Source organism: Penicillium crustosum, assembly GCF_028827405.1.
Source record: "Penicillium crustosum strain IBT 35664 chromosome Unknown utg000002l_segment0_segment0, whole genome shotgun sequence".
Taxonomy (NCBI): domain Eukaryota; kingdom Fungi; phylum Ascomycota; class Eurotiomycetes; order Eurotiales; family Aspergillaceae; genus Penicillium; species Penicillium crustosum.
In genome coordinates, this window is record NW_026623123.1 from 4,055,676 (window position 1) to 4,082,872 (window position 27,197).

Consider the following 27,197-nt stretch of genomic DNA (forward strand, 5'->3'; position numbering starts at 1 on the left):
ATCGTGCAATCGGATAATCGACGATCGTAGGGGGGTTTGTCGCAATGATCGTAGGCGAATTCACTTTAGGCTGACGGCGACCTCAACCATTTTAATCCACCTCGTCCGACTCTCGGGCAGCTCAGCGTCGTCTTCCACCGCGGCGGCCTGGCGTTTCCTCTTCTTTGCGGCCGACTTAGATTCCGGCTTAGAAGCCGCATCTCCCTGGTCGGCTGGGGTTTGCTCTTCCTGTCGTTGTCGTTTCTGTTCCTCTTTTGCTTTCATTTCTTCGTCCTCGACGATATCATCCACGACAACCACACTCCCGGTATTGACACGGACTGTATACTCGGTTCCCTTTTCCTCGAACCATTTGGCTACGTTGAGCGCCTTCTCGATGGCCCGTCCTGTCGCTTTCACAAAGACTTCCTCTCGCTTCTCCGACACCTTAGACAGCTCATCGAGTATCTGTTTCTCGTTCTTGCGCGTATCTTCAAGGTTGATGTTTGCGGTGGCACGCTTCTCGGCCTGCAGGAGGAGCTTCTGGACACGCTTGATAGCGCTCATGAACGGTGTGGACTTGGAGACATAGACGATCTTAGGCACCGATGCGCCGGCATACGGGGAGGCGACTGGGGCATGAGGTATAGGGCGCTTCTCGACTTTGGCATCTGTTATCCAAAAGTCAGCGTTTGTGATCTTTAGTTCGTAGCATTGGCCATTTGACCCCAGGCGTTTGGGTGGGAAGGCTCACATTTTGGGAGTCGGATGAGGTCTTTGTTCTTTTTCTCAAATTGGAGTTTGCTCTCCAATGATCCCTTTGTCATGGCTGATATGTGCCTTGCACGAATGAAAAGTTGCAGAGCCAAGTAAAAGCATGGAAGCTGTGCATCTTATCGTCTGCCTTTTTCTGCCAGGCGGGGCCGATATGACTCGCTTATGTCATCATTTGTTTACCCCCCGGGGCCATCTGCAGGTGCGAGCCTTCCTAATCGGGAAGCTACTATATCTACATCATAGATCGGCAAACTATAGGATACCTAAAACCCCCCTCAGCAATTCGACACCAATAGCTTGGCCTATTTATTCAATTATGCAAGTAAAAGAGAACACTCAAGCGATCCCCTTCAGCAAAGCTACAGAAGGCTGGCGCGCCCTGCCCTATCTATCTTCTATTAAAAAGAAAGCAAGACATTTAGACGCTTGATGCACACATTATGAGCTATGTTAAGTGGTTTGTTTGTACAATATAGTTTAAAGTAGAAAATATCGATGTGAATAGGAAGTTCCTACTATATTGCAAATACCCCAGGAGACAATCGGATCCAGGGTACAGAGTATATACATGTATTTATAGCTTCAAATAGCATGGAGTACAACGTTGGGACTTCTTAAAACCTGATTCACTCGCTCTTACGCTCTTATCAGGGACAGGGAACCCGTGGACGCCTCCGAAACTGTGGGGATGATAAGGCTCTCCCCTCATTTATTTGAAAGGCAAGACGGGACAATTCCGAAACTCCCTTTCATTCCCTCTGACATTAAGCACCTGTGAATTGAAACTGCAATGGAGAAACCTTCAAACCCCAACATCCGACGAACACGATCAGGATGCTGGAACTGTAAAAGTAAGTAGTCTATCTAGATCGAATCGTTTGTCATCGAGGTCATCGAGGTCATCGAGCTTCTTATCGCTGACTGACCGTAGAACGACGCCGACGATGTACAGGTACGTCTCACAGAAATATTTATAAATGGATATCCTAGAGAAAGAGCTAAATCTGGGACACAGAAGACAAACCATCCTGCAAGTGGTGTCTCCAACGTGGACAAGAGTGTCGCTATGGCATCCGTCTGCTGTGGGAAGATGAAGCCCAATTAATGGGTATTGCTTTTGGTAGATCCGGCATGAAAGATCGGTTCATAAAGACGAAGACCAAGTCGTCAGTCGAGCATTACTTTCTTCCTGTGAAATCCCATGCCTCTCGGTATTGGCTTACTACGACATCGGATGATATCCGCTCGCTCTACGAGGGCTGCCCAGATAAGCGACCGGCGATACAGATTTATGATCTGGATCGAGAAATGAGTGCCGCACATCTTGTCCCAATGAACACCCCTCCCCTCATTATGTGTCACCACCCTTCTCTCGAGGAGTCTGATAATCTTCTCTTTCACTATTGTTGGTTTCCTGCTACTATTGCCTTAGAGTACTCGCGGGTGTGCATCGCTATGCTAACCATTTCGAAGTCAGTAACATCTGCACCATCCGCCGATCTTTAACAGACTCCGAAAACCCATGGCGATCGGTTCTACTTCCAATGTGTTTCCAATCAGACGGCCTCTTGCATATTGCCATCGCATGGGCCGCGCACTCCCTCCGCAACCAGTGTGATAGTCGAGATATATATAAATACGACCAAATGATCCTTCAACACAAAGTCAGCTCTCTCAAACACCTTCGTGGCATGTTACCCGAAGACCACGACGACCAGCCACCTACAGTCTTTCCAGCCCGCACCCGAAGCGAGCGAGATAGTCTCCTTCTACTCGTGATGTTTCATTGTCTCCTAGAGATTGCCAGCGGAAGTGTCGTGGAGTGGACGTACCACATGAAAGGTGCTATTAGAATTATGAAATTCTACACGGCTAACTGCTCATCTATGCCGAGGCGGGAAATCTTCAGCAAAGAGGTTCTTGAACTGGTTTATACGTTTTTCATTGAGAAGAATACTTTCCTCGGCACTTGCCTGAATATCTCAGATGAGGGGGAAGATTCCCTTGACGGCATCCAGTGGTCAACCGAAGTACCTTCCGTGTTTCCCTTTCTTGCGGGCCGTGGACGCATGGAAGTGAACCCGTGTATGGGGTTGTCTCCTGAATTGTTGGATATCATTTTCTGTATAAGTGATCATGCCAGGAGACAACGTGTACTAGGTAACTGTTTTGATGATCACGACACCAACACAAGGCAAATATTCGAAACTATACAGCAGCGGCTTCGTTGTATTAAATCCACCGAAGATTCAAACAGCAACCAACTAATGGAGCTACACTCTACCGCATTTGAAGAGGCGACTTGGATCTACCTATACCATGCAATTAAAGGTGAATCTTATCAGAGTGAGATTATCCAAAGCATTCATCTCCCTAGGATTATCAATGCCCTTGAGCAGATTCACGAGGCACATGGGGCGCAGCTTGGTTTTCTTCCTTATCCAATGTGGGTGCTTTTTATCGCTAGCTGTTTTGTTCTGGAAGATGACCGGGTGAAAATTCTCAAGTTCTTCACTGTTCTCAAGTATAATAAGCCTATTAGTAATGTTCCTTCTACTATGGCTGCAGTTGAAGCGATATGGAAGAAAAGAGATCTGAGCTCTGACGAGACCATGGTCTCATCACGGCATGCGGCTACTTGGACACATGTGATTTCACAGCTAGGATGGATGATGCCATTTACTTAGTTAATGTTAATGCTACGTGTAAACAGAAGAGTGTCGACAAATGGAGTTCTTGTATCAGTCTTAACCGATTGCCATCCGAACCTTTAAGAAATCGTTCTCAAGTGATTTTCTCTTTCCTCTGAAAAACAACTTCCATATTCCAAAGAGCTGAGATATCGCCCCTGCAGCCAGTCCCGCTTCTCACTATCTAAATAAGGATTTTATCTGCACAAACGCTGGCAGAGTCAACAAGAACTTTTCAGTGTAATTCAGTGTAATTTAGTGTAAATGAATATTAGTTTCTTCTATATTCAACATAGTTGTCACAAGGAATCACTCAAACTCACGTGCCCCAGTATCCAGTGCTACCTTCGCTCCCATCTCGGTTGCCACTGCACCTGGATTCACAGAATAGGCCAAGACCCCCTCGCTCCCATACTCATGCCCAATGAACTCACTGAAACGCAAATTAACAAGCTTAGTCATTTAATAAGAGCTCTCACCAGACGAAACACCGTGCGCACTTGTACTGGCCAGAGTGACAATGGTACGATCTGACTGTTGATCTCTTAGCATTATCGGCAGCATCTGTCGAGTGAGCAGGAACACGCCCTTCGCTTTAACCTCCCAGCTTTTCCACCAGTCTTCAGGATCGGATTCCGTAATGGGCAGGAATCGAGGAAGATAGCCGGCATTGTTCACAGTATATCTAAGCGGGAAAATGCGTCCAGCGCAAAACGACTCGCGATTTTGTTGACCATTGTCTGGGTCGGTTACACCCATTCTATGTCGTCTCAAAAAATGAAATGGCAGGTGGATGCGCCAGTACAGTCGAGCGAGATATAACTCACCAATACCGTCTGGCTGTGGCTTTTCATATATCTAATTTTCATAGAATGAAGAAATGTTTTGACTTTTCTCTCCGTTGGTCTATGCTCTATTTATTATTGATATTGGCTAGGTGATGATGGGAGATTTAATAGGCGGTAGAAAGTCGGCGAGGGGACAGAGGTGTGCTGGTGGAGACTGTACAAATGAGGTTATGCGAGAGATAACAGAACTAGATAAATCTATTTGATGACTTTCTTTTTCAAGGCAATTTACCAAAAACTCGCACCGTGGAGGACCTCATCCATTGTGTCTTCTTGCTTTGCCGGGTTGAACTACCACAACTGTACGAAAGTGACAAATTTCCTCCACAAGGGCATCTGCTCATAATTATCCAACTCCAAAATCTCCTCTGTATCAAGGGTTCTTCTTCCTGTTTGTAGGTCCACTGTTCGAGGATCTCGGAGTTTGGTTCGATAAATGAGCTTATAGGCGATGGTGCTGAACACAATCAAAATCAGACCAAACATATACTGAAAGAAGTAGTATGCGGTTGGAATATTTGATCCCTATAAAAAGCTATATTTAGTACTTCGAGACTGGACAGCCAGCGGGTGGACAGTGGAGCTTACAATTGGGTACAAAGCAAGGTATAGAGAACATGCGATATAAAAGCAACAGCACGTAAACAGCCACATCGGAGGAAATGGCCAGATACTGCATTTCCAAGCGTATGTTTGCGCGAAGAGCGGGTCATTCTGAGCCTTGAGAGCCGCCCGAAAGCGAAATGAGGTAATGGATATAACAAACCACACCATGAAGTATCCCGTGCTAGCAATCTGAGCCAGCCAGTTAAACACAGTTATACCTTCTCCGCTGAGGTTGATGTATGTCAGAATAATACAGAGAGCACCTGTGATTGCGAGAGATACTCGAGGGCGCCCTTGTGAATCAACCTTTGCCAAATAGGGCGAGATCAATCCTTGATGAGCCATTGATTGGAGAATTCGTGAGGCGATGAAAAAGCTCTCGGCAGCAATAGCTGCCACTGCAAATAGGATGATCACATTAAGCAAGTCTGGAAGACCCTTGATTCCAGCCTGTTCAATAGCGATGATAAATGGCGATGCGGCGATACCACTGCTCCCTAGTAGATTGGTGTTGTGAGGAGAAACCAGGATTCCAATCAAGACCATAGAACCCAAATAGAAAATTGAGACTCGGATTGGGATTAGGAATACTGCATGGGAGACAGAAAATCGGGGGCTCTTAGACTCTCCAGCAAGGAATCCAGTAAATGTGTTGTCTAAATAGACCATTAGCATCTCCAGGAGATCTAAACATTCTAGTTCAGACAAACACGAACCTCCAATTGCGAGAATAGCGAGTAGAACACTGTTTCCGAACCCCTTGAACCCATTTAAAAAGGCTTCGTCTTGCCATACCTGACCATGATGTAGGCTACCATGTGGACCAGCACCGAAAATGAGGGCGATGCCGACAACGATAAACAGGATCAGAGCAAAGATCTTCAGGATAGACGTAAAGTACTCAAACCATCCAAAAACAGTATTTGGCAGACTAAACATGATAAACATTATAATAAGAAAGATCGTCACTATAGATTAAAAGTTAGCAGATAGAATCTTTTAAAGGTCATATCAAGAATAAAAAGACTTCACGCAAAGCACATACACCAAACAACTTCAGGAACAGACTCCTTTGCCCAGTAGTTCACTATAACTGAGAAGAAAGTCGCCTCTGAAGCGATAATGGCTGTCCAGCCGATCCACATCGAAAAACCAGCCGCGAAGGCCACAGCTGGGTCAACAAAACGATCGGCATAGTCGATAAAATTACCAGAAGTAGGAAAGCTGATAGTCATCTCACTGACTGTCTGAAGGACTGCCCATACACATGAGCATACGACTGCGAAGCCGAGAAAAAGAGAACCTGGACCACCATCGCGTAGGTTCGCGCCACTCGAAATAAAAAGACCAGCTCCAATTTGACCTCCAAGAGAAATGACCTGTTACCGGTTAGACCATGTTCTGGGATCAATTTGATTCAATCGGAAATATGACGGTATTGGAGTACATACATGGATTTGTCTAGATGTAAATGTTCGGTGGAACCCAGCATTGTTCTGCAGCAGAACAACTTCTCCTAGGTTATCATCGCTGTTTCCATCGTCCAGTGATCGGGCGTTGGAAAGAGTATCCTTTATCATGTCCTTCAACTGCGACATTGTTTAGGGCAAGTCGATGTGTATGTATCTTGTAAGATGCGCAGTTGAATACACTTATAACTGTGATAACGGTGGGGGGAGGGTTAGTAAGAGCGAGGGACCATACCCTTATATTCACTACGGACGGCTTGATAAGAATTCGCTATGTTGTACATTAGGAAACACTCTACTGTGTGTTTAATAGATAATGCCAAGATAACTCTAACATAAGGCAGGTCGATACGCCGTTTACCCCAATCTTCTTATTCTCCCCCAGCTAGATCAAGCACTCTAATTGGATCACAAGGAAGTGTTATCTGTAAAGTGGGGGCAGTAGGTATCTAAGGTTTTCCCCATTCCAATCCAAGGTTCAAAGGTACGCTAGAAACTTTATCTGTACATAGTCTAACTTAAGGCTAGAATCTTGACTAGGACAGATTAGGCAAACACTGAAATGCTCGATCCCAATTAACCTAGGTCGCAGCGCATCGACCTGCCTTCAATTTGATTCCAACATAGCACGGTTTGATAGTGTGGCATAGCCCCCCCCAAAAGGCGAAGCGATGAAGTATAATAAGCTCAAGATATCCGCAGAAATGTAGTTTTGCCCACCAGTCATTGTCACAACAAAAATCGAAATCTCTCTCGCAATGGTTTCCTCTCAACTCTCCGAGCCGATTATCATTATCGGAGGTGGTACTTTTGGCACGACCACAGCCTACCACTTGGCAAAGAAAGGATATACCAACGTTGTAGTCCTTGATCGTTTCCCCGTGCCTTCAGCAGAGGCAGCCGGGAATGATATCAACAAAGTGGTTCGCACCGAATATCCTCAAGATCTATACACCAGGCTTGCATCTGATGCACGGGATATATGGTCCGATCCAGATGGATTGTTTGCTGGACTTTACAACCCTTGTGGTTGGATCATTGGGACGAGTGATCGTTCCCAAGCCTTTATCGATGGTTCGATTAAAAGCGCCGAGGCCAACGGAGTTGAGCCACCACGATTGCTTTCGACTCAGGAGGTTCATCAGCAATGGCCCGCTATAGATGGCGACCTCCAGGGGTGGAACTCATATTGGAGTCCTAATGCAGCCTGGGTTAATGCTAGGGAGGGCATTATCAGAATGGCAAGAGAGGCCATGGCAGCCGGGGTGAAATATGTCTCGGGGAGTGCGGGGCATGCGTCGCAGCTTCTTTACGATGAACATCAAGCATGCATCGGAGTAAAGTGTGCTAATGGTACGGCATACTTTGGAAGTAAGATTGTGCTTGCGGCCGGAGCGGCAGCTGGAAGCCTGTTAAATCTGCAAGGCCAGATTGTGGCTCACGGTCATACTGTGGGCCATATTCAGTTGACTCCTGATGAGGTCGAGAAGTACAGAAGCATGCCTATCCTCGATCATTTAGAAGGAGGTAAGTGGATCTTACTAGTTCTACTCCCACCAAGTGCTAACAATTACCAGGACTTCTTTTCCCTCCCCAAGAAGACGGTATTATGAAGATCGGAGCAGTTCATTTCGTCACTAATTATGCGAAGTCCTTTAATGGGTCTTCCCTTCCGCGTTATCGTTCGGATAATCCCGAGGATGGAATACCTGCCGAAATCGAGGCTCATCTTCGCAAATGGATGGCAGGGTGTGTACCTGAGCTAGCATCTCGAGAATGGATTGAAACTCGGATTTGCTGGTAAGTCCCTAGCTCATTAGTGGACACCCATGAACGCCTTTCTGATAATTCTCAAGGGATGGTGATATGCCAGATTATCATTTCCTGATCACACCTCATCCAACCCACAAAAACTTGAAGATTGCCGTTGGAGGGTCGGCACATGGATTCAAATTCCTGCCGATATTAGGAAAGTACATCGTTGAAATGATGGAAGGCACGCTGGACCCTGAAATTGCGCAGCAGTGGAAATGGAGACCTGGTGCCAAGTCTGGAGATTTTTCAACAGTTCCGCACCAGGAAGTGGCTAAGGATCTGACTAGGTTACCCGGCTGGGGTGAGCCAAGGAGCTTATTGTGAAGTGAAAGATATCATCGATAGAAACTTACCTAGATACCTGACTGTTGCTTATGCGCCACTTATTGGCAAGCGAATCTATCTCGGCACTATTGATATTACAATATGTGAATTGTATACTGTATGCAACCAGAAATAAAGGAAGAAATACTTAACAATGGATCACTAAAGACTTTTTGATGAGACACACATTTAACGTCTCTAAAGATCCATGTATTATGTATATTAAGCTCGAACTTTTATGTATATCAAGACCATGAAAAATTGACAAGTTCAAAGCAACTGAATGAATTATGTTATGATAGGCAACCTATATGTGACCGACTTTAACACCTTCGTATCTATCTCCACCTAAAAATCAACTCTCAATAACTATACCTCCAAGCAGCCCGATTCCCCTACGGTGACACCAGAATCCATCCTATGCCAAACACTTTGACGCTCCACCATTCCACGCAAAATCAACTGACCGAAGCACACCCCTCCTTCCGTCTCCAGAATTGAGTATATCTTCTGCCCCCAAACCTACTATAATCCCCGAGCTGCTTATTCCTCTTCGTCGCCAGGGCCGCCCCGCTTTCCCTTGACACTCTTCCACTCGAGGGCAAACGCACCTAATGCAGAGAGGGCGGCCGTGATGGTACCGACGATGAATACCCAGTGCAGTGCGACGTTATACTCAACTAGAACGGCATGAAGGTCCTTGGGGGGGACGATGCTGCGAAGGTTGGTGGCACCGGTGTTGACGATGGTTTCGGGGTCGAAGTCGTCAATGGCGCGGGTTAGGCCGGCAAGGAGCTTCTGGCTGAAGATATTCTCGCCAACGGAGACGAAAATGGCACCGCCTAACTGCTGACAAAAGAAGACGAGGGAGACACCGACGGGTATATCGCGGGGCTCAAGGACAGTCTGGACGGCGATAGCGGCGTGCTGCATTCCTAGGCCGATGCCAAAGCCTAGGATGATCTGGTAGCCGATCCACATGCCAGAGCTCGTGTTAACGCGCCAGGTAGAGATAAGTCCAGCACCGATAGGCATTAGGCACGATGATGCTATGGTGAAGGGGGTGTAGTAGCCGAGCCGACCGACTACCTGGCCGGACATAGTACTGCCGGCGACCAGGGAGAGGACTAGCGGTAGGGTGTCGATACCGGACTGCACCGCGGTTCGGTTCTTAATTGCCTGCAGCCAGATAGGCAGGTAGTACAGCAGCATTAGCATGGTTGAGGCTAGGCAGAACATGAACCACATCGCTGCCACAACACTACGGTTGCGGATTACTCGTAGCTGAATTGTCGCCGTCGCGGGAGTAAGTATCTGGACAATCATCTAGGTAATCAGGCAGATACCGAATACGACGAACAGCAGGATGATACGCCAGTTGCCCCAGGCATACGTGCTACCACCCCACTGTAGGGCTAGTAGAAGGCAGATTAGCGCCGAGAAGAGGAAGAGCTCGCCTAGGAGGTCGAGCTTAGAGAGCTTTTGCCGGAGCGTCAATCCGGGGTTCATGGCAGGCGCTGGCTTCAGCGCTAGCAGAATGACAAGCATGGCGGCGCCCCCAATTGGTAGGTTGATATAGAAGCACCAGCGCCAGCTAACATTGCTAGTGAAAGCACCGCCTAGCAAAGGGCCGATCACAGAGGAGATGCCTAGCACCGCACTGAAGAAGCCGTTGTACAGCGGCCGCTTATGTAGCGGCACCGCTGACATCATTAGCACGATCGCCCCAGACATGATTCCCGCGCTACCCATACCCGCGATCGCCCGCCCTATGATGAAGGCGAGCGAGTTAGGTGCCGCGGCGCAGATCACTGACCCGACTTCGAACAGAAGCACTAGCGCTAGGAAGACATACTTGGCTGGGTAGAAGCCGTAGACCTTGCCCCATAGGAGCTGGAAACAGCATGCAGTGACCATGAACGCACTGCCGTACCACCCGATATCGTCCAGGCTGTTGAACTCGTTAGTGATCTGGGGTATTGCAGTTGAGATGATCGTGCGGTCCTTTGTTGTTACATAGGGTTAGCGAGGTTTTTTTTTTTTTTTGATTTAAATACTTAGCGCCAGAAGGGTGGCTTCTCTATCCACGAGACGGAAACAAGAACTCACGAGCGACATGATAAAGATGGCGCACAGAATACAGGCCATGATGAGAGCGACCTGGGCGGGCCCAGGATATTCGGGCTCAACCGAGGCAACTGACTTCTGGGAACTTAAAGGGTTTTCCTCTGATTTGCCCTCTAGCGGCACCTCAACCTGCGCGGGACCCTTGGATTCCTCTGCTTGGTCGCCGGCAGATTCATGTTGCCCATCCATCGCAATACTAGGGGGGCGAGCAGCTGCCATTAATGGGGACGAAATGACCCTGTTTGTCTCTCTAGCTGAGGGTGTGTAGTGATTTGCGGCTACCCCCGTGGTATTGACAGACACTTCTGAAAATTAGGGTTATGTATATAAGAAACACCCACAGCGGGGTGGAGAAAGCCAAGCTTCGACAGAGGGCGATTGATAGCCAGTGGGAGGGCAGCAAATAAAAAACAGCGCTAATGAATGCATTAAAGCACAGGAAGAGGACTGACGCACCAACCACCGTCGAAGCTCGGGTTTTGGAAATCAAATATTCCGTAGATGGCATCGGACTCCGCTGTCATGCCGGACGCCACGCACTCTGGTGACCAGACAGAAGCTGAAGCTATCACAAGCGACTTCACGCTTACTATCCCATTTATTGGGTTTGGGCCATTCACGGGCTTATTTGATTTGGAGGACGAGCGCCACTATGTTGTATACGTTGTATAGCCGCAGCGTTGAGAGTTTCGGGCGAAGGGCCGCGTAGACTGGTTTGGGGCTCAGCGGTCTTCTCCCTGATGATCCTGGTAAATATTCCACTCAATGGCGTCGCACGTGGTTGGTTAAAGATAAGAGCAGGACCCCGCCCTATATCAGCAACCCGATCATCAAATCTGACTTCTCGCCAGGGTCCACTGACTAGGTGGTGTTATCAATGAGAATGAATTGCTAGATTCTTCAAGTACAGCAAGGTGAGGAGTTATCAAAGTATTGCCTGATGTTCATACTGATTACTGAAAGAGTTTCACTGTAAACAGCGTAGGGGTTCGAATTGTTTGATTCTTGTGGACCGAAGGGGCGGTACTTCTTGGGGAAATAGGCCAATTGATCTGCTTCGTCATTGCTGGCTGCATCACGATGCCCCGTTAACCATTGTAGGCGAATCGTAATGTCGTATGACTTGGCGTTCTTGGGCGCTTGTAGAATGGCATAGATGATCTGTTGACCCGACTTGGTCTCTGGATTCTGCACGGCGTGCAACGCTGATATGCTGTCTCTTGGGATAGTTACACTTCTACTACGGGAGCCAGTTAATCTCCGCCACTGAAGGGAGACATTGTTGATTAAACATGGAAAATAAAACCCCTAATAGCTCTGCAAAATGCACAGACTATCGGTCTATGGGTTTTGCCTCACAGTGGGTGTCATACCATCGATGCATAGTTGAGGGTCGGTGTAACACCCGCTTCGTAGAGTTGTCGTATCTGTTCTGGGTGTAGCTGTCGTAGTCCTCCTAGGGTAATGTTGATTTTCCTAGCTCGCTTGATAGCCTGTTGTACATGTTCTTTCCATTAGAGCTCATGGCTAAAGATCACGCCCAGGAGCTTTGCAGCCGCGGATGGCTCGATGACTTTGCAATCCATGACGAGCTGGCCTTGTCCTTATTCCTTCCTTTCCCTAGTGATGTAGAACATTTCGGTTTTTTTCCGCCGTGAAGCAGGATCCCGTCTTCCGGGTCCATGCTTCGATCCGCGATGTCTCCTCGGATTGAATTTTGGCCAGGTTCTTATTGGCGGTCAAACCAACCTACCGCACACAACAGAACGGTCTGCCGAGTATTTCTCACGGCGTCTGGGTCTTCATTGACATCCAACTGTACCAACTAGGGGAGGACAATTACATGGTTGATTTCAAATGTGATGGCTACCAGAATGTGATCCGCGCTCAAGGTGACACAGAACAGACCACCATCAGCAAACGTCTCAAGAACATAGAGAAAGAAACCACCAGCCCCTACCCTTTCTTAGATGTGGCATCTGACCTTGTGGCTCAGATGGCTATGGCCAGTCAACTTTTGACTCGAATGACGAATACGACATCTCTATGGTGGCCTTCATAATTTTTCCTGATTTCTTCTTATTCTATTCTCTTTGGTTGTCTTCCAGGTGATTATACAACGGACAACCTGTTTGTGCTTTATGAGCGAATATCAGTTTGGTACTTTTCCAGTGTACAGATTTCCCTCCATATGGATAAATATCTTTTACCCTTTGATCACCTTCTTTGTGGTGAAGGTAGATATGCCTATAATGGCGTTGATTCTATAGGTTTAGGATCAGCCTGTTTTCCCTCCTCGATTCGCAGTATTTCAAGGCGGCGGGGTTTAATCTCGAGGCTTTCAACGACGTCCCACTCCTCCATGCGAGACAGAGAGCCAAGGAGTAGCTCGAATGGGTAGTGATCAGCGTAGTAACGGGCTTGTTGGTGGTGCTTGCGGCAGTACTGGACTCAGAAAGCGCTTTGGAAGGGCTTTTTTGAAGCCTCGTTACAGCCGAGGCAGTGGGACACGACCTTGGGGTGGTGCTTCCCATCTGGTGAGGGGCCCATGTGGCATGGGACGGAGACATCGCAGATTGCGAGATGCCGCCATCGATAGTGGTGTAAGCGATGCGACATCGCCCTCGACAAGATAATTGCCATGGGACTAAATGATGGGAGTTGGCAAGGTCTAAACGTAGAGGGCGGAATTTTATACTTAGCAGCCAGCAACAATCGTACTAACTAGTATAAATTCAACAAAACCAAGTTACAGAACGTACCACCAAGGAGTAAAATAGCCAAAACTCACCTCGCCGAGTAGAAAAAAGGATTATGTCTAGCACCGACGGTTTTATATACTGTGATACCCTAGGCCACCCCCTATCTAAGTGCTATTATCTGAACCACGATACCCATCCTCCGGGTTGGAAACTTCGGCCGGGCCTATAGTGCTACTGCTACCGATGGAAGGCATCTCAATTATAGGACTCGAAGACGACAGTTGTGGAAGATGATACTGAGAATCAGGGGGTGGGTGCAAGTGTATTTGTAGAGTATGGCATTGGTAAATACGTAGATTTCCAGCCTAAGGGGGTGTGTTGAGATGAATACCTGGTTTGTGAAGTAGGTGTGGTGCCCGATATTTGTCCGGGCTTGATAGATCGACATACGCCTCAAGCTGAAAGCTGGTCAGGTGATGCCCGCCAAACTAGTTTGGGAAGGTCCCGAAATTGGGGGACTTGTGGATCACCTGGGCTGTGTCATGTTGTTTTGTTTCGCTTGTATTGAGCACGGAAAGTCCGGATATGCACATGTTTGATCTTCGATCCCCAATTTTAAGTATCCTAGGTATCAAATTAAGGATGGAGTGGATGTACCTAATCTTTCTGGGGTGTAAACCCTGAAGGTTGGAAAGTAGACCGCTCATCGGTAGGAAACAAACAAACAATAATGCCTGAGGCAGTTACAACGCCTCAGGCACCAGGGCACCAGGGGCACCGAAGGCGGGCCCGGCTGACTGGACAGTCAACCGCGGTATAGTGTCCAAGTTACCATGGGAGATATGAAATGTATCCATGGATAATGTCTACAACTACGGTTATTTATTGATCTGCAAATGAGTGATCAACCTTTTCGAAGCCCTGAAGAGTATCACAGCTTGTTGCCTGGATCGTACTTTGTATATCAATTTGGGTTCTCGTTCCGTGTGACTGCTCCAACGCAACGGCTCCGTTTTTGGGTGGACCCAAGGCAACAGTCACAGGCGGGTTCATCGCCGCAGAAATGTACGAACATAATAATATGTACATGCACAGTATGTTGTATACTCCGTGCACGTTGTGGGTATTGCGTATGTACCATGTTCATGACCCCACAAGCGATCGAACCTTGGAGCCAACACAATCGTAATCGGATCTAAGAATTATTAATGGGAGGGTCGTTTCTTGAAATAGACAGACAGTGTGGGAGACTGGCTCACATGGTACAATAATAGATACCTAGTTAAATGTATTTATGTATGTTGTTTTTAGATTTTTATCCGGGGGCGAACAAAAGTACGTGGCCACAAGATGAGCCACAATCTGGAAAAATCTGCGTACGTGTTGTACGCTGTGCATTGTAGACATAAGCTGAGCGCAATACCTAGATAGCTGAGGCGGAGGCAAATACCCGAGAAGTTTGCCTTTTAAATTGACCAGTCCTATTATGCATAAAAGTATTACAACATACGATGCGCTGATGAATCTGACAGAGCCAAAAAATTTGGTAGGCGTAACGGCTCCCCTAGTTCCCGGTCACGATGTTAAAGTTCCGCATGCACTGGAGCGAGCCTTGAATGCAAGACAGCTTTAGTTGTCTCAAGCCGGAAAGGCACGGGGATGATAACCCAATCATAAATGTGAGCTAGTCTCTTTGGCTTAGAACCTACCTGAAGGGGAAAGGTGTTAAACGTAGGCTAGTGGAGTGGGAATACACCTAGCACCAACGGCTGTCTCTGAAGCGTTCCAAACCAATGGGAATTCACGCAAATCGGGGCTAATGACATCTTCCAGCGGGTCGGTACAGGTGGAGTAGCCTTAAAAAGCAGAATCCATGGATCTGGACTCGGATAAAGGAGGGGTTTGACTTACCTAGGTAATTAAATTAATTAAATATTGATTTTACCACCCCAAAAAACAATTAAAAAACAATTTAAAATAATTTAAAATAAAATCGTACTCGGATTTTTTTGTCTCGCGGATTTTTGCGGTCGAGTCCGTCTCCACTTTGTAGAATGGTCCAGCCTTGGGTAACGGCGCGCGCCTTTTTGTATGGGACTCTTCCCCTCGGCGGATTCATTTCGAACTCTTCCTCCTCAACTCTCCTTCAATATACTCTACATTCGCTTGGTCTCATACCCCAACCACTTTGGCCCTTTATTCGTCTTACGTTCCCTACTCGATCGTTGGAAGGGGTTAAGACGTGTCTCACGTTTCAGCGCTCGGAAGCTAGCCATTGAAGCCGCTTTTTGCGTGTTTTTGCATACATCAGATCTGGCGTGCAGGAGATCCGAGAGATCCCGCATCTTGATTGGTTTTGCTTCTCAAGGGATATCTTAGAGAACAAAGTACTCGCCAACCGCGAAAGCTTTTTTTCTTTGTTGGCCTCCTGGAGTGACTCAAGTCTTCGGTACTCTAGCGCTGATCCGACCAACCGGGTCCCTCCCTCCATCAGTCCTTTATTCCTATTTGGGCCTATCAGGTCTCCAGCTACCCCCTTGACGGGTTTTGAGCTATCCCAGCCGCCACGGCTAATCCGGTTCTTCGGGTCGACCATAACTACTGCCCTTTAGCCACTGGCCTTGCGCTCTTTTCTTCTCATCACAACTCTCTTTACAATTCCCTTTACAACTTATCTTTATTACGCACTCTCCCTCTTGTCCCGACAACAGTCCCGACATTCCAGTCCTTCAAGTATTCATAGCATGTCTTCAGCCCCCCCATCATGAGACACTGAATGCACCCGATGGGTCAGCATTGACGTGGATCTTCGATCATTGCTTGCGTTACGCCGACAACTACGAAATCTCTCTTCGTGCTGCATACGAACTCAATTGCCATCCATCAAAAAGCACAATGGCGCCTTCATTTCCTCGATCATCCTCCATCTTCTCCCGCAATTCCGTTTTGTCCAAAAACTCTCGTAACTCCAAGTCTGATTTCGATGCTCCTTCTTACGACACCAATGCCGAATTCCGTGCTTGTTTGTCCAAGACTGTCGCCGAATTGTCTTCTCAGCCTTGCTCGCTCCCTCCGAGCTTCATTATCAACTTTGTGCGCCGCTGTTTTTGTCTGGAGCTGTCCGATGTCGACTTTGCCCAGGCTTTAACCGCTCTTGATTACCTTAGAGATCTCCAAGGTCGCTGGAAAAAGGAAATTGATGCTGCCTTCAACCGACTCAACATTACTGCCCAGGATGCGAGTGACCCTCAGCACTCGGAAGTGGCTCGCAAATTCCCCAACGTGATGGTCTGGTACAAAGATATCAGCAACAAGGCACGCATGATTGATTTTCTGTACACTCAGGTCTATGTCGGCCTGCGTCGCTGGGTAAGGTTTATCCCGAGATTGAAATAACGAGTTCCATGGCTAACATTTATTTCTCAGGTTCTTGTCAATCAGATGATGCTTGAGCCATTCGACAAAGCCAACTGCCTCGCTCTTCTTAACACTCTACTGCCGCCTCTTCACCGGGACAGCTCCACCCCAACACAGCAGTTATCGACAGCCATCCTTGGAAATCATCGCGACACCTTCTTCAAATTCATTACCACCTTCGAGTCTGATCCTTCAATCCTGGAGCCTATCATGAAGCAAGGCGCTCGACCCGGTGACGACAATGGATGGCCTGCATTGTATGATGTGGTTGACCGATACTTGAACGCTACCCTCGAGATGATCGACGAGTGTACTTTGATCAACGAGCCTGGTCAGATTAGCAAGTCAGGCGTGCAGCGCCGTACCGACTCAGGCATCAGCTTTGGTCCCGACTTTGGTCCTTGTCCTACTATCTCCCAGTCTTCGGACAGCGAAAAGCCTCTTCCCCATTTCCCAGAACCGAACACAGGCACTAGCAAGCATGGTTCGTTGCTGGAACGATTTGCCTCCTTGTCAACATGGGGCAAGAAGAAGGACCCGAGGAAGGAGCAGCAGAGGGAGCGGAGGGAGCAGCAGAGAGAATTTGAGCGCAGTCTGAGGAAGATGCAGTCTTGCAAAGAATTCAACAGTCGGTCTAGCAGCACCAAGAGCACCAAGAGCACCAAGACATCAGCAAAGTTCAACGCAACGATCTCTTTCGATTTGACCGACGACAAGCGCCGGCGTTTGATTGATGAAGCCCAAGCTCGCAAGGCAGTCGACGCCGCTGAGGCGGACCAAAGCATTGGCCAAGCCATTTAATCGCAACTTCTCTGCAACCTCTCTTACAACAAAAACAAAAAGCAAATCCACAAACGGAAAGGAAAACCCAAAAAAACTCTAAAGCTAAGAGGGGACTGAACATACTCCTCACATTTCCCTTGATTTCTTTACTCTCGACTCGGCCATCCCTTACTCTTCTCTCATCCTCGCTGCAGCCGTCCCCCTGCGAGCACAAAATCTAGAGGGAGCACTTGCTTCCAGCTTTGCCAATGTCAGGCCTCTGTTGCGCAGAGCCAGCCGGGCTGCATTTATGTGACTTACTTTAGTTCGGAACAAAAAAAATGGTGTTCGGGGGGAAAGCATATGGGGGTGTTGATTTACGATTTAATGTCTTTATGATAGCGTCCAGCTCACTGGATTTAAACCCAAATTTATTCTTATCTTTATCATCATTGTTCTAATTTCTCGTCCAGTAAATACAAATACATATATATAGAATCCCATAACTGTAGCCAATGCAATACAACACATGGAGTAGAGCAGTCGACAACTATACCTCGGCGATTGCGCCAGTTGCCGCTCAGTCTGCCGTAGAAGCTGCGATAAGAGATAGCGAAACCCTCCTCCAAGTGTCCAGATCAGCCGATTCATCCTCGATCTCACTACCGTGTTTGTTGAGAGCTTTAGCTCATTTGGCTCGTGATGTTTGTAAATGGATTAATCTGCATGTTTGCTAATTAAGAAACCAACACTTCATCACATACGACTTGCCCGATACGAGGCTATCCACTATACCATACAACAGATACACACAACCGACCTCCCACACTGCATTACGTTATAATGAGGGTCTCTACGGGACCTCGCCTTTCCTGGCGATGGTACGCTGCCGTCGGAGCTCTGCTACCAGGCTGGATTGCCAATGCTAGCCCAGCTGTGAACGTGGCGCTCCAAGCCTCCTTTGACTCGGCCCCATACCTCGTCGAGCTCCTGTACGTTGCACATTGAGTGATCTCTCGCCTAGAACAGGTCTGTCAATTGGAGAATGGCTAATGAATTTAATATAGGGAGTCTGCCGCCGAAGAAAACTCCACTTCCTATTTCCCTTTGTTGGATCGCATCGCCGACGGGACGTTTGAGGACCTCACAACCGAGAAGGAGCTATACGACCGTTTCTTGACAGTTGTGAAGGATGATGGCCATATACGGACTCCGGAGAGTCTTTCCTCGTTCAAATTGTCGCTTTCGGTTCGATCATCAGCGCCTCGTATTGAGGCGCACTTCCAGTTCTATAACACCTCGGTTCAGCAGTCCTTGATGGTGGCCCAAGATGCGGCATGTCCTGTATGGGTTCACTCGGAGGGAAAACAGTATTGCTCCTCTGCCATGGAACGCGCACAGCAGGATGTTGTGGGAGAATTGTGGGTAGATCTTTGTTCATGGGGTATGAACTCTAATAGCTGACATCGAATTTGTGCATCAGGGACCCTAGAGAGCTACCATTTGATCGCATCCTGGGCGATGCATCACTCCCTCCAGCTGTTCTGTACGCAGATGTTACCTCTCCAATGTTTAGAGATTTCCACGAAACTCTGAGCGACATGGCGAAACAGGGACAGATCTCGTACCGTGTACGCTATCGATCTCCCCAACACTGGACTCCCCATCCCTTGTTTGTGTCTGGATACGGCGTGGAACTTGCTTTGAAGCGAACGGACTACATTGTTATTGACGACCGTGATGCGGAGCAGCTCGAAGAAAAGGATGCCAAAAGTCGTTCAACTGACCCAGATGAGACCAAGGAAGATGGTCCCAATGACCTCCGGCCTCTGTCTTCTTCCGAAGTAACTCGTCTAGGATTGAACTCTGTGAGTTACGTTATGGACAGCGCTGATCCTTTGGGGACATTGATCAAGATGTCACAAAATTTCCCCAAATATTCATCGATAGTAGCTGCCCACAATTCCAGTGGGGAAATGGCACAAGAGATCCGCCATAACCGGTTAAAAATGCTTCCTGGTGGTTACAATGCCATGTGGATCAACGGTGTACAAATGGACACACAGCAGATTGACGCATTCTCACTTCTAGAACATCTGCGTCGCGAGAGGAAATTAATTGAGAAATTCCGCGGTCTAGGTCTCTCTGCGGATGATGTCGTGAAGTTACTATCACACCGACTCCTCACTGAAGCCCAAGCTGGTGCCGAGGAGCAACGGTATGACTTCCGTGATGATTTGGAAGGGAATCAAGTCATTATTTGGATGAACAATCTGGAAAAGGACTCTAGATACGACTCTTGGCCTGGTGAACTGGAGGCGGTTCGTACTTATTCCGTATGGCTACTAGACTGGATACATTCTAACATAATTCTAGTACCTCGCCGGTTCTTACCCGGGACAATTGCCCCCGGTGAGCCGGGATCTGCATAATGTCGTTGTGTCTGTGGACTTATCTAACCCAGAACATATAATGCTTGTTGCTGGAAACCTGCAAGCCTTCATCAAGCGAGGAATTCCTGTGAGATTCGGCTTCGTACCTACCACCTCGTCACCAGAGTCCATTGCGCATCTGAAGGTAGCGCATTACCTTTTTGATGCCTATGGCATGGAGTCTCTTGTGCAATATTTCGAAGAGTATGCCTCGAAAGGCAAAATGAGCTTCCCAGACAAATCGTGCTTCCAGTCTGCGACTAAAGAACGCGATCTCGTTGACGGTCACGAAGCTCTGTCTCTTGATGAAGTCTTGAAGAGCGAGAAATATAACGCTCTAGTGTCCCAAACGGCTGCTTACCAGCGTCGGTTGAGTCTTACCAGTGACGCACCTCAATTCCTGGTGAACGGTATCCCTGTCCCCCGAGAAGGCAACTGGATGCAGGGAATGAGCATGCAGATCAGCAGGGACTTGAAGTTGGTCCAGCAAGGCATTGTAGAGGGAATTTTCGAAGAGGACGCATGGCTTCCGGAGTTCTTCTTGGCACGCGCATTTGAGAGACGCAATACTTTCCTCATGCCCGAGGATCCTAAGAGTGTGCAAATTGTGGACATCGCCAACATCCTTCCATCGGATGAAGATGTATTGAATAAGATTCCTCACATCGTCTCAGATAAAGCAGCTCTGAAGAGCGCTCATGTGATAATTGTGGCCGATTTCGAGTCAGAGGCAGGCATAAAACTACTGACCGAAGCCCTCAATCTTCGAAAGGAGAATGGTGGCGTAGAGATTCTGGTTCTGCACAATGCGGCATCGGATGTCGATGATGTTCCTAAGAATCTCGCCTCTCTTTATCTCGCGCTTGCGAAGGGACAAGCTATCGACCAAGTACTAGCTAACATTGCATCTGGTGATCTTGATACCGAAGTCCTCGAGACTGAATCCCAAGATATCTCTGCCCTTCAAGCCTTACACCAAGCTCTGGCCAGAGAACTTGGATTCAGCCCTGGCACTGAGGGACTCGTTGTCAATGGAAGGGCAGTCGCCCCTATTGAGAAGGAACATCCGCTAAGTGTGGAAGAGATAGGCCAACTGATTGCCTACGAACGGGTGAAGCGCCTCGATTCCGTTGCGGCGGCTGTTGACGAACTTGGATTCGCCGATAAGATCTCAAGTCCGCTCGATTTTGCCAAATTGACCTCGCTTGTGGCACTTTCCACCATCTCGGATGTCCCTGAGGGTATATTCGAAAACACTCCCGATTTCAGAGTGGACGTGTCCGGTAAATGGAGGACGGATCACTCTGTAATCACAGTTTCTAACTCAGATGATCCCACGATCCACGTTGGTGTTAGCCTTGACCCGGCATCTGAGGTTGCTCAGCGGTGGTTGCCGATTCTGAAGGTTCTCTCTGAGCTATCCGGCGTTCAGTTGAAGATTTTCTTGAACCCGAAGGAAGAGCTCAAGGAGCTGCCGGTCAAGCGATTCTACCGCTATGTCTTGGAATCAGAGCCATCTTTCACGGACGAGGGAGCTCTGGCCCGGCCTCAAGCGTCCTTCACTGGCGTGCCAGTCGAGGCACTGCTGACTCTGGGGATGGACGTGCCGTCATCTTGGCTCGTAGCACCCAGTGAATCAGTCTATGACCTGGATAACATTAAGTTAAGCTCGGTCAAGTCTGGCACTGACGTTGACGCTATCTACGCTCTTGAGCACATTCTAATTGAGGGCCACTCTCGTGATCTTACAACGAAGTCTGCCCCCAGAGGTGTCCAGCTTACCTTGGGCACCGATACCAACCATTATTTCGCCGACACCATCATCATGGCTAACCTGGGATACTTCCAGTTCAAGGCCCAGCCAGGCTTGTGGCAAATCAACTTGAAGCCCGGCCGTAGTGAGAAGATTTTCAAGATCGATAGCGTCGGTGGTCTAGGATACCGCCCCCAGACCGGTGACGAGAACAATGAGGTTGCTCTGCTCTCCTTCCATGGCCGGACGCTGTTCCCTCGATTGTCACGAAAGCCAGGCCATGAGGAGGAAGATGTTCTCGAGACAGGAGTTCAGTCAGGCTCAAAGATGGACTATTTTGCCAAAGGACTCAACTTTGCATCCGGTGTCCTCTCCAGCGTTGGTGTCGGGTCCAAGAGTGGAGGCGAGCAACATGCCGATATCAACATCTTCTCAGTAGCAAGTGGACACCTCTACGAGCGCATGTTGAACATCATGATGGTCTCCGTGATGCGACACACCAAACACACCGTCAAATTCTGGTTCATCGAACAATTCCTCTCCCCCTCTTTCCGCGCCTTCCTCCCTTCCCTCGCTCGCGAATATGGCTTCTCCTACGAGATGGTAACATACAAATGGCCACACTGGCTGCGCGCGCAGAAAGAAAAGCAACGCGAGATCTGGGGGTACAAGATGCTGTTCCTGGACGTGCTCTTCCCCCTTTCCCTGGATAAAGTCATCTTCGTCGATGCAGATCAGATTGTGCGCACAGACATGTATGAGCTAGTCACTCACGATCTCCAAGAAGCGCCCTATGGGTTCACACCAATGGGCGACTCTCGAACCGAAATGGAAGGCTTCCGATTCTGGAAACAGGGCTACTGGTCCACCTTCCTCCGTGGCAAGCCGTACCACATCTCAGCGCTGTATGTCGTCGATTTGAAGCGCTTCCGCGCGCTTGCTGCCGGCGACCGTCTGCGCGGCCAATACCAGATGCTCTCGTCGGATCCGAACAGTCTCAGCAATCTCGACCAGGATCTGCCAAACCACATGCAGCATCACATTCCCATTCATAGTCTGCCACAGGAGTGGCTTTGGTGTGAGACTTGGTGTTCCGATGAGGATTTGGATGGGGCGAAGACTATTGATCTTTGTAATAATCCACTTACCAAGGAGCCTAAATTGGATAGGGCTAGGAGGCAAGTTCCCGAATGGACGGTCTATGATGATGAGATTGCGGCCTTGGCGAGTCGCGTTGCTGGCGAGCAGGCTGCTGCTGGGGTTGAGTTTGTGCAGACTGGTGAAGACCGCAAAGATGAATTATAGTTGACCCTGTGGGGTTTATTAAAAGATAGCGATTGCATTTATGATTACACTTGTTGCATTTATCGGATTGAATTGTGGATCTTTGTATTTTCATGGAAATTTTCTTTTACTGCTCGCTCTCATACATAAGAATTGACATCTTAGCAAACAAGGGTATAATAAAATGTAGAAAGTAAGTAACAGCAAAGGGAAACTCTTTGTTTCATGAGGTTTCACAGCTCGTCCGAGTCAGTCTCGTACTTGACGTTGGTTACGCTGCTGTCGTCATCCCCACCGTCCGAGTCAGATTCATCGACGATAGCATCATTTTCAGTGGCAGATCCGTGAGAAGCAGGTGGTGCGGGGGGTGGGGTCTCTTCGATAACAGGACGAAAAGGTTCAGCCAAAGGGGCAGGGCTGTCACTAGAAGCTTGCTTCTCCTTCTTGGACTTTCCCTTCTTTTCGGGGGGCTCAGGGGCCTCGGCACCGCTGCTAGATGGCTTGTTGGCCTCCTCTTCCTCTAGTCTCTTTCGCTTCTTCTCCTCCTTTCTCTTGCGCTTGCGCTCTTTGCGTGCGGCCTTGTCTTCCTGGGCTTCTTGCTCAATCTGCCCTTGCTTCTCCTTCTCTCGTCGCTCCTTCTTCTCGCGCTTCCTCTCCTCTTTGCTCTTTATAGAATTGGCGGGAGACGACGGGGCTTCCTTGGCAGGACTGGAGGCGGGGTCTTCGTTGTGCTTCCGCTTGGATTTTGACTTCTTAGCCTTTTTGGGAGGCTCGGGCAAGTCGGGCTCGCCCTCCTCGGACTGCGCATCATGGTCGGACTCGACATTGGCATTGGCAGTGGGGGATGGTGCTACCTCACCATTGGGCTCTAGGGTCCGTTTAGTAGTTTTCGTAGCTTCGTCGTGATCAGAATCTTCATTCACGAATTGAGAGCTTTTCCTTTGCGCCTCCAGTCTCAAATTCCAGTGGGCACTTTTCTTAGCAGCAAGTTTGGGATCGAAAACTGCGCCTGGGTGACCATTGGCCCGCATGGTCATGACCTGCTTCACGATCTTGCGCCATTTGTCTGCGCATTGTTGTCGAGATCGCATATGACCCATCGCCTTGCTGATGTTACCCCATACAATGAGCCGCTCGTCCAGCTCGTACATGTCCTTGCTTGATTTATCGGCAAGCATTGGCTTCATGGTGTTCCACGTTGATTCCACAGCGTTGAGGAAAATCCCGGTTTCCTCCTCCGACCATGCGCCTTGGTTCATGGTTCCCTGGTGCTCGAGCTTATTCTTCCAGCGTTGAGTGACATCGTCATCACTGCGCCCAATGAGCTTACCAATGTAAGTCCATTTCGGGCCGTGTTTGGCGTGAAGCTCAATAAGCTCTTCCTCTTGTTCCTTCGACCAATCGTGCGCCTTTTGAGCCGAAGCTTGGAAGTGTCGGCGCATGAATCTGTACACAGATCGCCGATCACGGTCTGGAACAAGAGCGTAGATCTCGTCCCAGAAGTCGCTTTTTGAGATAACATCCGAGGGGGCTGGAAATTCGCCGGTTGCGCCACGCTCGGAGTGTTGAACCATCTCGTCAAATTTGGCGCTGGCAATGCCATGCATGGTGCAAAAATTGAGTTTGTATGCTTCGATTTTTTGCACTTCTTCCGGCGTATAGAAGCCAATTTTCAAATTGTCTTTTTCCCTGGTGCGCGAGCCTCTAACCCCCTTAGCCCTGCCTCCTGATGTGGTGCTACCCTCGGGGTTTGGTGAGTCAGGAGCTGGGGTTTTCTTTGTGACAGCTAGCTGGTTTACAGCGGGCGGTTTTTCTGTAGCCGCTAAGTCGGAAGTAGGTTGAGGAATGGACGAAGCGTGGCTTTCCAATTCTTCGCCATTTTTCCTGCGAGACTTCTTCGCCGAGGACTTGGGCTTAGGCTTTGACGGAGTGGACTGGTTGGGAGTGGGGGGAATTTGAACCGGAATTGCAGAGGGAGGTGAGTTGTTTTCTGACGAAGCTGACTCGGCAACAATTTTGTCTGATTTGCGATTCTTCTTGGATTTTTGCTTGCGCACGGGTTCAGACTGCTCGGGTTCAGACTCGCGCTTTCGCTTTGAAGGATTCGACATGTTGGAGTCTATTTCTGCGGAGGGCTTTGCGCCATTGGCTTCCGTAGTTGCCGGCGACAAAGCCTTAGATGCTGAGGAGCGACGTTTCTTTCCCTTTTTCTTCGTCCCATCGACCATAGAAGAATTCGGAGTTTCGGGAACTGCCAGATTGCAGATGTTAGTATTAAATTGCGCGAAAACCAAGTGTTTAACTAACTGATATCTCCGAAATTCTCTGGGATTTCAGGGAATGGTTCAGGCTGAGACGATGTATTCCCCATGGCAATAACCTACGACAATGAGTAGGGAGGGGAAAGAGTAGACTATACGTAGAAAAGGAGAGACCGAGGTTCCTCAAAATTTACAGCCCACGAATGCGTAACAATCCGGCAATTGGGGTTCACCGTCTAGTTGACCGCCTATGTGGGGCCAATCGAGTCGATCTCAATGGCTATTGTATGTAGTAGATCATCTATATTTTGATAGAGCATAATAGAAACAGTATTGTAAAAAAAAAAAAAGAAGATAAAAATTATTCAAGGCACCAAGACAATCTATTCTAAATGTGCAGATCGGGATTATTGAAGGATTCCACGCAATTCCCACTATACAACTTACTACAGAGTGACTCATACATCCCATACAACACTGCATAACAAATGTATTCAGGTGTTTGGCATTTACTCAACGTTGTTCTGATAGGTATCATGCTCATGATTGCATTAATAGTGTACATGCTAGTACAAAGAACATAAAAACTCAACTGCAAGTCATAAACCCCATACTTCTGGTCCTACGGACACAGTCACGACACAAGCTTCATATCCCGTAGGATTTTCGTCACTAGTTTCTTTTGATCATGAGTGTGAAGATTTTGCTGATCTGTCTCCTGTAGACAGCGCCCAATTGCGATAGTGACCTTGACAGCACTTTCTGCGGCGTTGGAGCAGTCCACCCACACCTTTCCATTGCGGCCAACTGCAATCTCAAATCCTCCCAAGCTCTCCAGCTTCTTTCCAAGTTCAGAAAGAACAACCAACCCTTCAATGGCATCTGTGTTCTCGGCAGAAGAAGAGCTTGCCCGAATCAATCGGGCCGCCATACCAGTCGAAACATCAAATATCATTCCACCTGTCAAGGGTCCCAATCCTCCATCAGCTTTGCCAGTTGCCGGGTTGACACAAGTGAGTTCAACTTCGGCGCCGGCGCCGACTCCCACGGACTGTACTCGGGCATACACCAGCTCGCCTTGCTTCAGCATTGGCCTTGTCTTCTTGGATGCGCCCTCAAAGGACAGCTGACCCAGAAGTGCATGGGCTGTATGTGGGGTTACCATGCAGTGGAAGAAATCGACGCTGGAGTGGTGGATCTGAGCAATGACAAAGTCATTGACGGTGGGGATGTATCGGCGGTTCGGGAAAGAAAGAAGCGAGACAGTGTTTCGTTTCGCATCGGTCGTCAGCAAACCAGCTTGTGTTGCTGTTAAAACATGATTCGATCCCTTTGAAGAGGGCTGTGATAGAATGCGGAGGCCGGGGCCGAGTCGTAGAGGGTTGGAGTTGTTGGTAGGAAGGTGGTCTTGAGGTACCTCGTCGCTAGGTAATAAGACAACCGGGGCGCTCATGATGCCGGACTGGATAGGCTGTATTCTGAAGATAGCCTAATTGTAGGAGACTCTGAGGGAAGAGGTTCAATGCTGTATTGCTGGATTTCTTTCATGCAGAGAGATTGTCTGCAGGACTGCTTTTGCGCATTGATTCTGCAAAAGAAAACCACATTTCTTATCACCACGTGACTTCATTAAATGTAGACTTGACTATGCTCCATCCTAGCACTTGACTTGGGACCGACCTTGAGGATACGAACAAGTTAATTACTCTGGACTGATACCGATTTACGATTACCTGTGACCGGTATTTCTAAGATCAGGGCTATATCCATCATGGAAAACCCTCAGCATATGAAGATGTGTGGCGGTGCCATTTCGAAATCGCCACAACCACTATCGATAAGCACTAGCCACATTTGCGGCAGACGAAAATCTTCAAAAATCTTTTTCGATCATTCCCCCTCAATCGAGATTTCCACCAGTTACCTCCGATACCCCCGAATCTACTTTCAC

The 27,197-nt window shown here is 48.3% G+C and overlaps 12 protein-coding genes across 12 annotated transcripts; 4 read left to right on the plus strand and 8 right to left on the minus strand.

Annotated features, from left to right (window-relative positions):
* Positions 1-60: 60 nt before the first annotated feature.
* Positions 61-806, minus strand: N7487_005045 (ribonuclease P subunit p20 family protein; the record flags this gene model as incomplete). Its single annotated transcript, XM_056872792.1, has 2 exons — positions 61-650; positions 734-806. The coding sequence occupies 2 exons, from the start codon at positions 804-806 to the stop codon at positions 61-63; spliced, it is 663 nt and encodes a 220-aa protein (XP_056730512.1).
* A 740-nt stretch (positions 807-1,546) lies between these two features.
* On the plus strand, positions 1,547-3,443 carry N7487_005046 (Zn(II)2Cys6 transcription factor; the record flags this gene model as incomplete). The annotated part of the gene is made up of 5 exons (XM_056872793.1): positions 1,547-1,607; positions 1,688-1,708; positions 1,772-2,161; positions 2,230-2,841; positions 2,917-3,443. The coding sequence occupies 5 exons, from the start codon at positions 1,547-1,549 to the stop codon at positions 3,441-3,443; spliced, it is 1,611 nt and encodes a 536-aa protein (XP_056730513.1).
* Positions 3,444-3,630: 187 nt separating this feature from the next.
* Positions 3,631-3,908, minus strand: N7487_005047 (uncharacterized protein; the record flags this gene model as incomplete). Its single annotated transcript, XM_056872794.1, has 2 exons — positions 3,631-3,677; positions 3,770-3,908. The coding sequence occupies 2 exons, from the start codon at positions 3,906-3,908 to the stop codon at positions 3,631-3,633; spliced, it is 186 nt and encodes a 61-aa protein (XP_056730514.1).
* Positions 3,909-4,205, minus strand: N7487_005048 (uncharacterized protein; the record flags this gene model as incomplete). The annotated part of the gene is made up of 1 exon (XM_056872795.1): positions 3,909-4,205. The coding sequence occupies one exon, from the start codon at positions 4,203-4,205 to the stop codon at positions 3,909-3,911; it is 297 nt and encodes a 98-aa protein (XP_056730515.1).
* A 380-nt stretch (positions 4,206-4,585) lies between these two features.
* On the minus strand, positions 4,586-6,498 carry N7487_005049 (uncharacterized protein; the record flags this gene model as incomplete). Its single annotated transcript, XM_056872796.1, has 5 exons — positions 4,586-4,819; positions 4,883-5,556; positions 5,617-5,868; positions 5,946-6,279; positions 6,352-6,498. The coding sequence occupies 5 exons, from the start codon at positions 6,496-6,498 to the stop codon at positions 4,586-4,588; spliced, it is 1,641 nt and encodes a 546-aa protein (XP_056730516.1).
* Positions 6,499-7,127: 629 nt separating this feature from the next.
* On the plus strand, positions 7,128-8,508 carry N7487_005050 (NAD(P)/FAD-dependent oxidoreductase; the record flags this gene model as incomplete). The annotated part of the gene is made up of 3 exons (XM_056872797.1): positions 7,128-7,896; positions 7,947-8,169; positions 8,226-8,508. 3 exons carry the CDS (start codon positions 7,128-7,130, stop codon positions 8,506-8,508), a joined length of 1,275 nt encoding a protein of 424 aa, XP_056730517.1.
* Positions 8,509-9,051: 543 nt separating this feature from the next.
* Positions 9,052-10,854, minus strand: N7487_005051 (MDR family MFS transporter; the record flags this gene model as incomplete). The annotated part of the gene is made up of 3 exons (XM_056872798.1): positions 9,052-9,834; positions 9,862-10,512; positions 10,618-10,854. The coding sequence occupies 3 exons, from the start codon at positions 10,852-10,854 to the stop codon at positions 9,052-9,054; spliced, it is 1,671 nt and encodes a 556-aa protein (XP_056730518.1).
* Positions 10,855-11,535: 681 nt separating this feature from the next.
* Positions 11,536-12,221, minus strand: N7487_005052 (uncharacterized protein; the record flags this gene model as incomplete). Its single annotated transcript, XM_056872799.1, has 3 exons — positions 11,536-11,901; positions 12,009-12,128; positions 12,174-12,221. The coding sequence occupies 3 exons, from the start codon at positions 12,219-12,221 to the stop codon at positions 11,536-11,538; spliced, it is 534 nt and encodes a 177-aa protein (XP_056730519.1).
* Positions 12,222-16,082: 3,861 nt separating this feature from the next.
* Positions 16,083-17,555, plus strand: N7487_005053 (uncharacterized protein; the record flags this gene model as incomplete). The annotated part of the gene is made up of 2 exons (XM_056872800.1): positions 16,083-16,706; positions 16,764-17,555. Coding segments are annotated over 2 exons (1,416 nt in total), but the record flags the coding sequence as incomplete, so codon positions are not given.
* Positions 17,556-18,359: 804 nt separating this feature from the next.
* N7487_005054 (putative UDP-glucose:glycoprotein glucosyltransferase) lies at positions 18,360-23,006 on the plus strand (the record flags this gene model as incomplete). The annotated part of the gene is made up of 4 exons (XM_056872801.1): positions 18,360-18,508; positions 18,584-18,937; positions 19,000-19,837; positions 19,893-23,006. 4 exons carry the CDS (start codon positions 18,360-18,362, stop codon positions 23,004-23,006), a joined length of 4,455 nt encoding a protein of 1,484 aa, XP_056730521.1.
* A 212-nt stretch (positions 23,007-23,218) lies between these two features.
* Positions 23,219-25,356, minus strand: N7487_005055 (MYB DNA-binding domain protein; the record flags this gene model as incomplete). The annotated part of the gene is made up of 2 exons (XM_056872802.1): positions 23,219-25,236; positions 25,293-25,356. 2 exons carry the CDS (start codon positions 25,354-25,356, stop codon positions 23,219-23,221), a joined length of 2,082 nt encoding a protein of 693 aa, XP_056730522.1.
* Positions 25,357-25,880: 524 nt separating this feature from the next.
* N7487_005056 (exosome non-catalytic core subunit RRP40) lies at positions 25,881-26,699 on the minus strand (the record flags this gene model as incomplete). Its single annotated transcript, XM_056872803.1, has 1 exon — positions 25,881-26,699. The coding sequence occupies one exon, from the start codon at positions 26,697-26,699 to the stop codon at positions 25,881-25,883; it is 819 nt and encodes a 272-aa protein (XP_056730523.1).
* Positions 26,700-27,197: the final 498 nt, after the last annotated feature.